The sequence below is a fragment of the Vitis vinifera genome, chromosome 10, assembly GCF_030704535.1.
Source record: "Vitis vinifera cultivar Pinot Noir 40024 chromosome 10, ASM3070453v1".
Taxonomy (NCBI): domain Eukaryota; kingdom Viridiplantae; phylum Streptophyta; class Magnoliopsida; order Vitales; family Vitaceae; genus Vitis; species Vitis vinifera.
The window spans coordinates 1,275,067-1,290,279 of NC_081814.1; the positions used below are offsets into that span (position 1 = coordinate 1,275,067).

The window sequence follows — 15,213 nt, forward strand, 5'->3', positions numbered from 1 at the left end:
AAAGGGTTTTAGTTCAATCCCTTGAGGTTCAAACATAAAGGGAGTTGATGGATGTAGTCAACCTTCGATTTGTAACACCCCTAGGGTTCTAACTTGTGACCTTAACTCTAATATCACTTGTAGGACCTCATACGCTATCAACCTTTCTAAAAGCAATTGTTATCAGGAAAAACATATAACCATAATCTTATAATGTGTTCATTCAAACGCTCACGACATTCGAACACAAGGGGAGTTGATAGACGTAATTAACCTTCGATCTATCTAACAAGCTTTATAATACATGTATATACGTGTATGTTTGATTTTTATTAGCGTCAATTATCAAAGCATTATTCCAAACATTATTTTTAATTTTAGTTATTTTTTATATTTTTAAAAATGATTTTTAGCATTTGCTAAATGTTTTTTTGTTTTTACTAAAATTGTTTTCAAATATCAAGCAATGGTTTTTTATCCACACTCTTAGAGTTTGTTCGGTAATTATTGTCCTTTACTAAAATTTGTATAAATTTGTATCTTTTTTGTCTTATAAAACAAGTTTGACAAACTTTTTAGAGAAAGGGGTTGTTTGAAAAATTGTTTCAAAAAAGGATAATTATTTAGAACAATTTTTAATCATTTTAATTGTTTTTTAATATATTATTTTTGAGAATAATTTCTAGTATTTTTACTTGTTTTTTCTAAGAATCAATGTAACATGCTCATCACTTCTTTTTCACATTGTCTTGCTTAGAATAAGGAGAATAACATTGTTTTTCAAACTTAATTTTGTTGCTGAAAATCATTTTTGAGAATTGTTTCTTAATATGAATATGATATTAAAAAATTGAAGTTTATTTAGGGTTAAGACAAACAAATAGGAAATATTTATATTTCTTACTTTGGTCCAACGATCTTGTTTACTTATAATCACTTTTGATGATTGTTTATTTTATGTTTGAAAATTATATTTTAAAATATATATATATATATATATATATATATATATATATATATATATATATATATATATATTATAAAAAAAGTCTAATATTTAGATAATATATTTTATAAAAATAACATAGGCTTTATTTAAAGAACTTTAATATTAAATATTTTTAATTATTATTAAAAATATTTTGGAATCAAATATTTCTTCAATAAATACTATAAGTGATTTTTAATTTTTAAAAATATTTTTTAAGTTTTATCAAATACCTATTTTTTAAAAATGTTTTTTTATAATATAAATTATTTTAAAAACATTATCAACGGAAAAGGGTTTTTCAAAATCAAGCCTCTAATTTTACACCTCTTTGACTTTTATTATTTTTAAAGAGAATTTTTTTTTTTTTTTTAATATCTCTATAAAGTCATTTGATTTGCTACATCTCAGAGCGACTCTCAAGAGTGTCTGGAGAAGCTCTCCGTTTACGAATCTCACTCCTTTCTCTTTCTTCCCGCTCCTTTCTCTCTCTACTCTACTGGCTATAACTTCCTCACTTCTAAATTCAAAGGTATGTCTTACAATTTACATTTTTGTTTATTTATTTTTGGTTTTGTTCGAATTCGATTTCTTTGAATCTTTTGTTATATAAATTTTGTTTCAGTTATCGTATTTAATTATTGGATCTGTTGCTGGAAATCCCTCTTGCCATATCTTAACTGCATATTATATGTATGTTGTGCCTTTTCACAATTGATTCAGTTCCTTTCTTCCAAGTACTGTAAGAGGTGGTTGTTTTACGTTTTGGTCCTCTCAATTCTTCTCTAGAACCAAAATCAAGGGTTAGGGTTAGGGTTAGGGTTAGGGCTAGGGCTGGGGCTGTGTCTTTGTTGACTTGATTTTAGGGGTGCATTGGAATGCATTGTGAATTGCTGTTATTTGTTTATGTGATGGAGTCCTTTGTAAATCAATAAAGGTCCTTGGTGTTATGTTTATAAATGGTGATAGCTCTCTGTTTATAGAGGTTGGAGGAATAGCCCCACTTTGCTTATTTTTTGGTGCATTAGGAGGGATGTAACAACCCAATCTTTATCGAGGAAGAGACATCAGATCCCTGATTTGTTTATTTTGGTGCATTAGGAGGGATGTAACAACCTAACCTCTTATGAGGAAGAGACATCAGATCAAAGACTTCGTTATGACCCTTTTGTAGTGGTATGGCCATTAGGGTCCCTACAGGGTTGCCTAATTGTACACCATTGGGCTCTGTAGATAATTTTCAGTCATAGTGCCTAATAGTATACCATTCATTATGACCTAGTAAAAATGCCTGCTCATTCATAGTGGATGACTGACCCTGGGAAAAATGCCTGCCACCTTCCAGTTCCTCATTCGTAAAACAAGGAGACTGAGAACTGAGAATTGAGAAGAGCCCTTTCCCCTTTAACATAATAATGGGGGCAGGAAAGCAAGAAGGTGAACATATGGGCGTGAGAGCTAAAGGAGAGATGCTGCCAAAGGCACAAGGTGCACTTAAGACGCAAAAGTCGTCCAAGGCTCAGGCACAAAGTGCAGCACCCAAGCGCACACCTGAACAAAGTGAAGCACAACCTAGGATGCATGTTAATTTTATACAATATGACTTAGATTCAATTAAATCCAAAATTCCAAACGTTTGAAAGAATCATCTAACAAAAAACTAATGAAATTATATAAAATTCCAATTTACTATCAGAAATTTCAAGAATAATATATATATTTAATTTAATTTAATTTTTTTTTTTAAAAAAAGAAAATAGATAAGGCATACTTTGGTAGGTGAGGTGCTATAACTATGGAGTGGTTGTGCCTTGAGCCTAGACCTGCTTTTAGCATGCCTTTGTCAACTATGTCTCCATTGTGGATTTGGAGTGGCTTCTTTTTTGGTGCTTCTTGTATACCCCAGTGTACATGGAGTGCACCACCTTTTGTCAGGCGCCTTTAATATGAATTTTTTTTGTCTATCAAAAAATAAATAAATTTTCTGGCTGTGATGACTCATTACATAATTGTCCATAATTAATAACCAGGGGAAGTGAAAGAAGAAAAAAAATTTGCAGTGTGGAGATTCATACATAAACAGAAGGGCTTGTGCACATATTTTTAAGCATATTTGGGATTTTTTATTACCTGCCTATCAAACAAAAAAGAAAAAAAGAAAAAAGGAGACTACGGGTTCTGCACAATAGCATGGACTTGTAATGGCGAATGGAGAGAGAAAGAGAACATACAAAAAGGAAAAGGAGAAGATGAAAGAGATAAGAAGGGAGGGAAGGAAAGCCCTTGAATCTCATGAATTGCGGTGGTTGATAAAATGTGGCGTTGTACAATAGTTAATTACATTAGTTCAAGGGTCATTCTTATACTTTATAAGACTCCAGGCTTCTGGTTATGGCTACTTTTCATGAACTAAAGTTGGTGTTCTTCACTGAACAGTATTTCATATATGAGACTATTGTTTCCTTGGGCTAGTAATATTTCTTTTATATTTATGCAGAGTGTCTTTGGGTACTTATATTCTAATAATTAATATTATAACAAGATTTTCTTATTAATATCATTAGTTTTTTGGTAATAGAATTACTATCTATCCATTGCAAAACCTTTTCTTATTGAAAAAAAAAATTATGGGGAAAACACCGACGTGGGTGCAACCCAAGTACCTAGGGAACACATATGGACTACGTGGAACTATGCTAGTTCATGGAAAAGAAATTATGGATTTTATCAAATATTAATTTTTAGAGGGGTAACTGTATGGATTTTGCAAACAAGCCACTTTAATACAAAGAAACCAACTGCAACCCTAAATCCTAGCATTCCCATCCATAGATGGTGAAAACACTGATATCTTATTCTCTTTTACATACTGATCCTATAAATGGAAAAGGAAAAAGTATCAAACAGAGCTTGAATAGATGCTGGGATTGCTGGATGGAACAGCAGAACTGTAGGCAAACGTACATTAATGTGAGGCTGCAGGAGAAGACAAATCCAAATCCAAAAATCGGCAATGCATTCACATACTCTAGAATCTCAGCTTGAGAATTGTGGTTCTTTTTACATGATCTTTTGACTGAGGTTCTTAATACATGTATTTAATCAGACTTTGAATTTCAGGGGGCAAGTTTGAAAACAGGATGGACATAATATCTCAACTACAAGAACAAGTGAATACAATTGCTGCTCTTGCTTTCAATACCTTTGGGACGCTACAGAGGGATGCTCCTCCAGTTCGACTCTCCCCTAATTACCCGGAACCTCCTCCAATCCCTACACTTACAGAGGATACCCCTAACATTTCTGACCAACCCAAGCTCATGTCTGCTGCTCTCGTTAAGGCTGCCAAGCAGGTTAGCAAATTTGCTGCTGTTTGTCAGTCCTTTTCTAATCAATATTTAGAGCCATTTTAAGGGCATGCTCGGACTTTCCCTGGACCCCAGTAATGGAATAATTTCTTATATGACATTTGAAGGTAGTAATTATGAATCATCCTTGATTAAGTTATCAAAGAAAATGAGATCCATAAACATAACTAATGAATAGGATGAGTTATAGGTTTTCATGCAATTCCACAATTTCAAATTTTCTCATGATTTCTGTTTTTAATGATCCTAATGCTACTTGTACATAGTTTGTAGCCCCTTGGCACCTTTTAGTGAATAAGTAGGATTTAATGACCCCATTAAATGGTAAAATCTATGCATATTAGTTCAAAACATAATGGGCCAGTTTAAACTTTATTTTTAATTTATCCCACTTGGGAAATCTAATTAGCACATTTGTATTCAGTTTGATGTGTTGGTTGCAGCACTTCCATTATCCGAGGGAGGTGAAGAAGCTCAACTGAAAAGGATTGCAGAACTCCAGGTATATGGTTTGACTGTTTCTCCCTTCTCCATACAACAATGCCACACTCTAGTGTGGTTGTATTTTCTCCTAATTCTTCGGTTCATATGCATTTTGTCCAGGCTGAAAATGATACTGTGGGCCAAGAACTACAGAAGCAACTAGAAGCTGCAGGTGAACACTCTGATATACAAGGGGACCTTAAAAATAACCCTGTTGCCAATAACGACTTCTTTTTATCTTTTTCAAGTTATATCTCTTGAATTAACTGTGCCTGTGATAATTGGTGGTGCCAGAGAAGGAGTTGAAGCAAGTCCAGGAGTTGTTCAGCCAAGCTGCGGATAATTGCCTGAACTTGAAGAAGCCAGATTGAAGAACGGGCAGCGGCACCCATTGGTGGCAATTCCTTTTCTGTCTTTTTCTTATTAGTAACATTCATTGGCTGCACGGGATGTGCTTCATATGTATATTTTTTGTTGGTCTTAAATCCCTTTTCTTGTAAAACATATGGAGGATCATCTTCATGATGGTCCATCATTTTGTAGTGGATTCACAGCAAAGACTTCCTAAACATGCTTCTGGTGGTCCATTGACGTTTTCCCCTTATTCCCCAATCACACTTTTTTTTAAAAAAAGCATGTTTGACAATGTTTTTAAAGAAAAATTAAGTCTGATGATAAAACTTAAAAAACACTATCAAAATCACAAATGTTGTTTGAAGAATTACTTGACAGGTGATTAGTAATGCTCGATGGTTTTTTTTTTTTTTTTGTAAGTTAGAAATATTTCCTAAAAACATTGTCAAACGGACACAATCCCAAAATGACTTGGTCGACTAGTTGAGTAATAAGAGTTCCACATTGTAGAAAGTTCCTACTTTACCAAAGCCATCCAACGCCAAATTACATAGGACCAATTCCAGAGAAAGTCATTAGAATAACAATATCAATCAAACGCCAATACTTAGGTCTACGTATAGGATAGGTGAATTAAACCCAGAGCCTAACAAACAACTTGAGAGTAGAAGAGGGGGAAGAAAGGAAAAAGTAAACACCATGCAAGCGCCTGGAAAGGCAGGCCCCGCTCTCCATTGAACAGCATTAAAGAAAGACCTATCAACACTAACACACAGAATTGGATGCAGCAGCCAATATCCCTACTACCAGTGTCAATCTGGAACAAACTAAACTCTGCATACTCCGATATGAATAAGATATTTGCCTCCATCTTCAAGTGACCTCTTAACTCCACTGCCCGGCTTATGATCAAAATCACTGCAATGCAGCAACATAATATTATTACCAAGCCTTGTATCCAGTAAAAATATAAATTCATACCATAAAATTATTCACCAAGTAAATACTACATCCACCCTTAATAATAAACCAAAAAGCCTTTTTGTTGTTGACAATAACCAAGGAACTAATTGGCCTTACGATGAAGGATTAAAGGATCATGCAGCAGATATCCGATTTGAAAGTAAGCGCATCAACCATATGGAACAGAAAATTCAATTCCCTGATCTTTTCCCCTTTCCATAGGCTTATATATGACAAAACCAAAAAACCATATAGAATACCTTTATATTACTTCATATCTTTACCGACAAAATATAACAACGCATAAAATAAACCAAAAGCTTTTAGCTATATTGCACCTGCTGCGGCTGCTGCTGCTGTGGCTGTTGGTAATTTCCATATCCAGAGTAGCCATAGTACATGTTAGGATCTTGCGCAGGCGGGGCATATCCATATGTTTCATATCCATGTGTATATCCATAATATCCACCATATTGGTTTGGATCTGGCTGAGGCTGAACAGCTCCAACAGATGGATCCTGTAGAATTGTCACATTCATGTCAAATTCCACACTTAAAATTCTGAAGGCAAGGAACTCAAGTATAGAAAAATAACCTGTCTGTTTGAAGGACTCCGACCCCATGAGAGTCGAATATTTTGACCACCCAACGGAGTTCCATTTAACATCCGCAGTGCCTCCTCTGCACAAGCTCTGGTCCATCATGTGTGTGTGGAACAGAACAAAGGAGCACAGGTTAGATGTATCATGATGTCAACTAAATAGATGCCTCAAGGCAGGATGGCTTACCTGTCAGCAAATTGGACAAATCCACATCGCTTGCCAACTGGTATTTTAACATGAACTAACTCGCCATATTGGCTAAAAACTTGTCTCAAGTGGTCATCTGAGACGCTGGAATCTAAACCACCAACAAATATCTGAAATGCAAAATGTCGAGTCACAAAAAAATTGAAAAGTAAAATGTAACTTCCAGATTTAAAACAAAAGGATACCCACAGTTGTATTATTTGGGTCACTCTCGTTCTCAGTTCCTTGAGAATTCTGATATGAAGCTGCAAATGAACAAGAAGGGTGAAGACAAAAAGGAAATGAATGTTGAAGATATGATGCTTCCTATGCAGAGTTAAAGTGAACAAAATGAATACACAGTCAGGATTGCTGCTAGAACTACTAAGACATCAGAGTACTACTAAATCATTAAAAACCCCGAAGAAGAATACCAGAATGCTTGCTCATCCAAAATTTCACATATGCGCGTGCGCTATTTTCAGCTTATTCCAGCTGAGACAATTGTTCTCCCTCAAATATTGTAAAACAAAATATCTTCACATCCACAAATTCACTAAAAAATAAGAAATAAATATATACAAACAAACAAATTCTGGCAGAAATAGGACATTGATGATCTTGTAGTCAAATCATTGCATGTATAGCAACAATACATTTCTTGCTTAAAGCTATGCATCAGGAGCTAACTACAGAGCACCTGGTCCTGGTCTATCAAAACGTTACTAGATAAGAATGCCTACCACCTTGAAACCATGTTTAACCACACCTTTCTTTCTCAACACAGTGAACCAATGTTGAAATTATACCACTTAGCAAATTCTTCAACCAACACCTACACTCCAAGAAATTTCCACCACACTACAGCTACTTTGACTTATTGAGTCAGCATCTAAAGACCATTCCCTCATCTACTCCAATGTTAGCTCTTGAATTATAATTAATGCATAAGAAGGAACAAGATGAGAAAATCATTAACATAAAGTTTGTAAGGATGGAAGCTGAAACTGTTTAAGAGATGAAAAAATGACAACATATATCAACCTTCTTCACTTCATACATTGAATAGCAAGCAAGACAGATTTGAGTGTTTCTCCTCCATATATGTTCTAGCGGTATAACTTCAGAAAACTTTCAACTCGAGAACCTCCTAATTATTCATAAGCTTGGTTTCCACAAAGGAAATAAGTTTAGTTTGTCCTGTGTACTTTGGTATACAGTTTCTTTGGCGCTATTAATAAATTCATTTTTCTAATTTATCAAGGAAAAAAAAGGCTTAGGTTGATTTCCACACAACATAATATAATAGTAAAAACATTATATTACATATCCTTAGAATGAGTCAATGACTATTAGTTGAGTCGGTTGAGCAAGCATATTCTATTTGTTAACCATAACAACCTAGTCAACCAAAATTAAATAACAGAACTGCATCAATATCCATGTTACATAGAAAGCAGACATCTTTATTCCTCCCGCACATTTCTCATGAATTTAAAACTTGGTTAACTATAATTTGATATTTTAGAAGTTTAAATCAGTAAAAAAAATCACTATCCGAAATCTCTTTCAAAAACTCTCCTTTTCCTGGTCTCTAACTTCTCACCCAATCCAAATTCAATCTTTTCAAGTTCTACATCCACAATCAATCCACAATCTCTGAATCTCTTCAACTATAACTTCTCAATCAATCTACTTTCTATATCTTTTCTACTAATTTTTGGAGGTTATATTGTGTTATACAGGCAAATGAATTGCATGTGCCACCGACCCACTACTACTTCCCTAGTAAAAAAACAAACTCATAATAGTCTTAGATGCTCAACTATTTTCTGCCATAAAATCCTAGATCCTAGCTAGCAGTAAAAATAATTTAGTAAAAAAAGAATGAATGCAAAACCACCTAGCTAAATTACACAAAACATTCAAGACTGCTAAGTTTGAATTCTCAGCCTTAAGTAAAGAATATCAAATGCACTGATCATATGTCTGCAATAAATTTGACAAACTTAGATCTTTCAAATATATTATTAATAGAATGAATGCAAAACCACCTAGCTAAATTACACAAAACATTCAAGACTGCTAAGTTTGAATTCTCAGCCTTAAGTAAAGAATATCAAATGCACTGATCATATGTCTGCAATAAATTTGACAAACTTAGATCTTTCAAATATATTATTAATAGAATGAATGCAAAACCACCTAGCTAAATTACACAAAACATTCAAGACTGCTAAGTTTGAATTCTCAGCCTTAAGTAAAGAATATCAAATGCACTGATCATATGTCTGCAATAAATTTGACAAACTTAGATCTTTCAAATATATTATTAATAGAAATGGGCACACTAGGCCAGGCCTCTTATGAAGCAAGGAATCACTTAAAACAACACCAAGAATCAGGGCATGGCCAGTCTAACAAGCCAATATTCCTAGATGACTCGTCTTTCAGAACAGGGGACAATCCATGTACTAAGCCATACCATGGTTGAAGAAAAATGCTACGACATGTACATCATGTGCCTGATCTTTGATATCCCAGGAGTGATAACTGATGATATGATTGGCAACATAATAAAACTTATTCATTTATAGTTTTTGATAGGTAACAAACATCTCTTTTCCTTGTTAGGAATTGAATCTGGAATCTTCCAAACATTCACCCCAATCCCCTTACCACTTAAACAATTTAAATGATTTCATTACTTCAACAATGGAAAAAATTTAATTAAAAACAACTAACATTAAACTGAAAAGCAGACAAACATTTCTCCAGACAGGAAGTTGAAGTTCAGCATTCTGGAGAGCAAAGTTGAGATAAACTGGAAATGCTAGAAAAAGACCTCTTGGGCGGAAATTTTTGACCCATATTAATACTTTCAGGAATCCATGAAAATTAAGAAAACCTATCATATCCCTCTGTGAATAAAAGAAGTTGACAAGCTATACTAGAAGTTAATCTGGATTTATCAGTAACTGGAAAAGAAGAAAAAAAAATTAAGGAAAAACGTCTGAACAGGCAAAGGAAGGCAGAAACATCCTAATCTGGTGAATGCTATAAATGAACCACGTGGCTACATTTGCCAGTCACCATGCCTGCTACATGCAGTTTCAAGTGACTGCATAAAAATTGCCATCTGCACTCCAGAGAGAGCCCCTTTCAGGAAATAAAATTTGGCAAAATAAATCAGCATTAAGCATGGGGGATCAACAGAGGGAAAAATCAAATATACCAAGAATGCAAATGGCATGAGGAACTGGTATACAGGAAACTAAAGCAGTGGATTGTCCGCCTGATTAACGGACAAAAAGAAAAAGAAAAAGAAAAAGAGCATCTGAAACAGTAAAGAAAATAACTTGACTGACAGCTCTATCAACAAATTCTGGAAAAATAACCAAATGTAACTTGACTGACAGCTCAATCAATAAAAGGAACTGGAAAAACAATTCGGAAATGTAGCATAACAAATGCCACAGGAAAACTAAAATAAAGGACAAATTATGACATTAACAGGAAAACTGACCTAAGCAAGGCCACGAACTAAAGGGGTAACCATTTCAGCTGAAATCAGTTCCAGACCCCTAAACGATAGAGCCTCTTGACACCCTGCTTTGAGAGAACAGGAGTTCTATGAGTTTTTGCATGTTTGAATATTTAAACAGCATTGCTCATACCCAAATTTTTTAAAGGTAAGTACTGGAAGGAAATGACTTTTTAAACTGCTGCTTATCTTCAAGCACATAACTGAAAGAAATCACACTTAACCATAATATTTAGCAGGCTGCACATGAAACAATATTTTAGAAAATTAAATAATCCACCTTACCATTTCTAAAAGACAAATTAAAATATCAAGGTGCATGATCATAAAGCAAAACCTTAGACCATCAATATCCAATTCAAATAATAATAGATTCCTATAAATGCAACATAGTATAATCTACCCAATGCAGGCTAGCAAAACACATAAAAGAGAAACATACCTTTTGGGTATTGCTCACTGCCAACAGTTTTCTTGGTAGTAGCTGGTCCAATACGCATGGGTCTAGTGGAACAGAACATTCCATTCATCTCGGTCATGGCTCGCAATTGTTCACTTTCATCTCCAAACCTAACAAACCCATAGCCCTTCGTGCGGCTAGTAAGCCTGTCAGTCACAACCTTAGCACCCTTAACTGAGGGATAGTGAACCCTGAATGTCTCTTGTAACATGTAATCTGTAACATCTGAAGCCAGGTCTCCAACAAAAATTGTGAAATCAGGAGTATTATCTGGACGTTTTTCACCCACTCCAAAAGAAGCCCAGTTTAGTCTAAAATTCTGCTCAACATTTGGCATGAGGCTACCATTATATGTCTGCAAAATTCTTTCAGCAGCAGCACGAGAAATAAATTCAATAAAACCATAACCCTCTAATTGATTAGTTTGCTTGTTACGAATAAGTTTCACAGAAGTAACCTGCAAGAGCAGACACCTTCATTAGAAGAAACCACAACACAAATCCGACCCATAAAAAAGGTAAAGAACTAAATATATTTTCACACACAAACATTAGTAACACCACATCAGTCAACATTTACTAACAGTAATAGTAAGAGCCCCATTTCCACTCAAAATCACTAGTTCATATTATAACTAGGGACACACCCACATAGCCTACTCTAAGTTCAAACTATACATATGCAAGAAATCACACTAATAGCTATCCGCTTTTAATGCCAAAAGGAAGGAAGAAAAAAAGAGCCCATTTTAAACAAAGGTAACCCAACAAACATTGAATTCATAAAGATTTTATATACACTGCTAAATTGTGTTTGTGCAGTATGTACTATTCATTCTACCCTTAATGAAAATTCTGAAAAATACAACATGGGTATTCCCCACCCAAGCTATAAATTAAATTCTTCAAGCAACTTCTACATCTAAGAATAGAAATCATCACGATTATTATAACAAAAGGAAGATATAGCAGAAATAAAACACACTACTCAAATAATGCTCCAGAATATACCAGTGTTATATTTTAATTTTAAAAGCAAACGCCTACACGGTAGACTGGTAGTATAAATAAGTAATATTTTCGGTTTACAAATAAGACACCAAGAACTTGATAATACATATTCAAAATCTGCTTTCCAAGGCATTTCCTGCAAGGGGGTCATTTTAGAAAATATTTAGGTGTTCTTGGCATTCTAAAAAATTCAAGTAATTTAACAATTGAAAATAATCCAAGGTAAATATGTTTTTTGTTTTCATTTTTAGATATGCAATTGACTCTGAGAAAACCATTTTCATTAATCACTTGCAGTTTCTCCCATCACATACAAAGCAAAGAAACAGGTATCGAAACCACAACCTTCCATAACCAACACAAAATCAAAAAAAATATATTGAAAGAAAAAAACAGAAATCAAAATAAAAGATCCTAAAAGAAAGCAGACTTTTCAAAGCAGCATCGTCATAACAAACAAAAAAACACACAAGCACAAATCATTATATATATATAACCCGCAACGAAACGAAAGCGATTACCTCCCCAGTATGCGCGAAGCACCCATTGATGTAGTTCTCATCCATCCAGTACTGCAAATCTCCGATCCAAAGCGTACGAACCTCGTCGGCGCTTGCGGGCTGCGCAGGCTGGTACTGCGGCATCTGCTGTTGGGGATGGGGATGGGGCTGAGGCTGCTGGGGTGGGTGCTGCGGCGGTGGCGCCACCTGATGCGGGGGCGGCGGCTGTTGGGCCCACATCTGGGGTGGTGGCTGCTGCATCATCATCCACGGCTGCTGCTGTTGGTCCATTGTCGGAGGTGGCATCTGAGGTGGAACGACGCCGTTGGATGGTTGCATCATGTTTACAAGCGTCGAAAGAAGTCCAGTGAACGGAGACCCTAACCCTAACCCTAGAATGGGTAACAGTAGATGAATGGATTCTGATCCGATGAGTTATACCCAAAAAAAATTGTACACGTGGCCGCAGGAAAATGGGCTTATCTGGGAGATTGTCTGTGACGCTTGATTATATTACTATCATGAACGCCACAATGAAGCCATCAGATTGTTGACCCAGCACTTGAGAATGGATTTTGATCAGACGGTAGGATTTAAATTTATAATCCATTTTGCCTAATTAAAATTAGATCAACAAATATATAAAGTTTTTATTTATTTATTTTCTTTTGAATTTCATCAATTTTTGTAAAAATTTTAAATTTTTCTCCAAAGCCTTAATTGTTTTTTCAAAACAAGACAAAATTAGGTTGGTTCCACGTGCTACATATAAAAAAAATTAAAATTCTAAAATAAATTTATTAAAAAAAATAATAATTATATCACCACTTTTACCGCCTCAATAAATAGCTGACAATGACATGAGACTGAATTGTAAATGGGACATTTTTTTTTGGAAAAGTTGTGTTTTCATGGACCAATTTGTTAAATATATGGTTTTTGGAACCCAGATTTATGGAATATAAAAAATATCTTTCAATATGGAAACTTATATCAGATTCATGCACTCTGAGCCTGCTGTTTTTTTTCTACCGAAATTACCCCTCCAGGTATCCACATCAGCAACCCATCTCAGCACGGGTTGAAACTGAACTTGTTGAAAACTCCAAAATCAAATGTTGAGCTTCCCACAAAAACACCCTAGCCGACGGTTCTTTCTTCCCTCTTTCTCATTTGATACCCATTCCTCTCAGTTGTCTTCACTCCGTCACCAAGGCGAAGCAGAGGTTCCCACAAGAAAACCCTAGCCGATTGACCGTTCTTTCTTCCCTCTCTCTCATTTTGGCACCCATTCCTCTCATCTGTCTTCACTCGATCACCAAGGCGAAGCAGAAAATCCCATAAAAATAGTGTAGCCGAGGGTTCTTTCTTCCCTCTCTCTAATTTGATACCCATTCCTCTCATATTTCTTCACTCCGTCACCGAGGCGAAGCAGATTTCAGTTGAGAAGGCCTTAATCCGATTTGTCACATCTTAGATTTTCTCTGTCGAGGTAAGCCATTCGTTCCGTGTTTTGCATTCGCATTCTCATTCATGAAAATCTGCTGTTTGTGTGGGTTTTTTCTGAACCAGGCGTGGCTGAAATGTTGGCATTTAGGAGTTGGTACTGAAATTTTAAATCTGTTGGTAATGAATCATCATCATCTTTTTGCAAATCTGATTTTGTTCTGATTTTGTACTGTTTTATTTGGATTGACAAATTATCCCAACTCTGTTGTTTTGATATAAAGTAAAGGCAAGAATATGGGTTAGGAATTGTTTCGTTGAAAAAGACATTTGTTTTTGTTTTGGTTTAGAATTGAGAAAAACATATTTTGAATTGATTAGCGAAAAAGGTATTTTTTTTGCCAGTGGTGTTTTTGGGTATTGGGAAACAATGCATTTTTAGTGAAACCCATTTATTGGATTGTGTTTTTAGATTGAGCTATGCAGTGGATGACCAAAAGGGAACATTTTTTCGAGATGAAGTTTTCATTTTGAGAGCGAAAAAAGTTCTTAATAAATGGTGATTTTTAGATGGGAAAGTTGTTCCAAATTACTCAGTTTTTTGGGTTTTTGTGATATTGATAGTTGATGGGTGCTAAAGTTTTTGTTGTGTTTTTTTGTTTTTGTTTTATATGTATAGTTTCAAATCACGTCCCATTTCTTCAAACATATAGTAACATATGTATGGTTACTATATGTTAATGTTCTTGTTGATTAGTAATTGATATTGATTCAGAGATCCGTTTTAGAAGATGGTAATAGGAAAGGCTATATAGGAACTATTGGTATCCATGCATTGGTTTAATTCCCTTCATAACATAAATAGAAAATAGGGAATGTTGGTCAGAATGGATGAAATGCATTTTTATCTATCTATTGTTTGTTTTGGTGATCAGTTGGTTAACCTTATTGTACTGGTAAGTTAAGCTTATGTACTACCTCATTATTCCTGAATGTACGACCTTAATCGACTGTATGTACTGCATTAGTCAACATCAGGTACTACCTGAGCCAACATTGGGTACAAGTTGTGTGACGATTGGAAACTTCATTTTTTAATATTCAAATAATTCATATGTGAATAAAAGTTGTCTTTATTGTTAACCCACTGGGGTTCAGTTTGTCAAACATAGGACCTACAGGCTGTTTTCAAGTCATGCATAAATTAAATTGTATTCACTTCCACATATAAGCTATCATGACATTATGTGTTTGACTACTCTGCTCATTTGGTTCCCCGTACCTTTACTTGAGACTGTACCATAGGTACTATCTTAATTAACCTTAGGTC

The 15,213-nt window shown here is 34.9% G+C and overlaps 2 protein-coding genes across 4 annotated transcripts; one reads left to right on the forward strand and one right to left on the reverse strand.

Moving 5' to 3' along the window:
• Positions 1-1,348: 1,348 nt before the first annotated feature.
• Positions 1,349-5,387, forward strand: LOC132254535 (uncharacterized LOC116803646). 2 transcript variants are annotated; one of them, XM_059740391.1, is made up of 5 exons: positions 1,349-1,499; positions 4,088-4,320; positions 4,760-4,837; positions 4,939-4,990; positions 5,113-5,387. In XM_059740391.1, exons 2-5 carry the CDS (start codon positions 4,108-4,110, stop codon positions 5,187-5,189), a joined length of 420 nt encoding a protein of 139 aa, XP_059596374.1. In that variant the 5' UTR covers positions 1,349-1,499; positions 4,088-4,107; the 3' UTR covers positions 5,190-5,387. The 2 variants fall into 2 exon arrangements, with proteins under 2 accessions (XP_059596374.1, XP_059596373.1); XM_059740390.1 differs by having other exon boundaries at positions 1,363-1,499; positions 4,760-5,387.
• Positions 5,388-5,655: 268 nt separating this feature from the next.
• On the reverse strand, positions 5,656-13,007 carry LOC132254534 (polyadenylate-binding protein RBP45-like). Of its 2 annotated transcripts, XM_059740389.1 has the most exons (7): positions 12,459-13,007; positions 10,910-11,384; positions 7,134-7,189; positions 6,924-7,054; positions 6,731-6,827; positions 6,474-6,653; positions 5,656-6,090 (listed from the first exon to the last, which is right to left on the reverse strand). In XM_059740389.1, exons 1-7 carry the CDS (start codon positions 12,777-12,779, stop codon positions 6,088-6,090), a joined length of 1,263 nt encoding a protein of 420 aa, XP_059596372.1. In that variant the 5' UTR covers positions 12,780-13,007; the 3' UTR covers positions 5,656-6,087. The 2 variants fall into 2 exon arrangements, with proteins under 2 accessions (XP_059596372.1, XP_059596371.1); XM_059740388.1 differs by having other exon boundaries at positions 5,656-6,653; positions 12,459-12,883.
• Between the last annotated feature and the right edge of the window lie 2,206 nt (positions 13,008-15,213).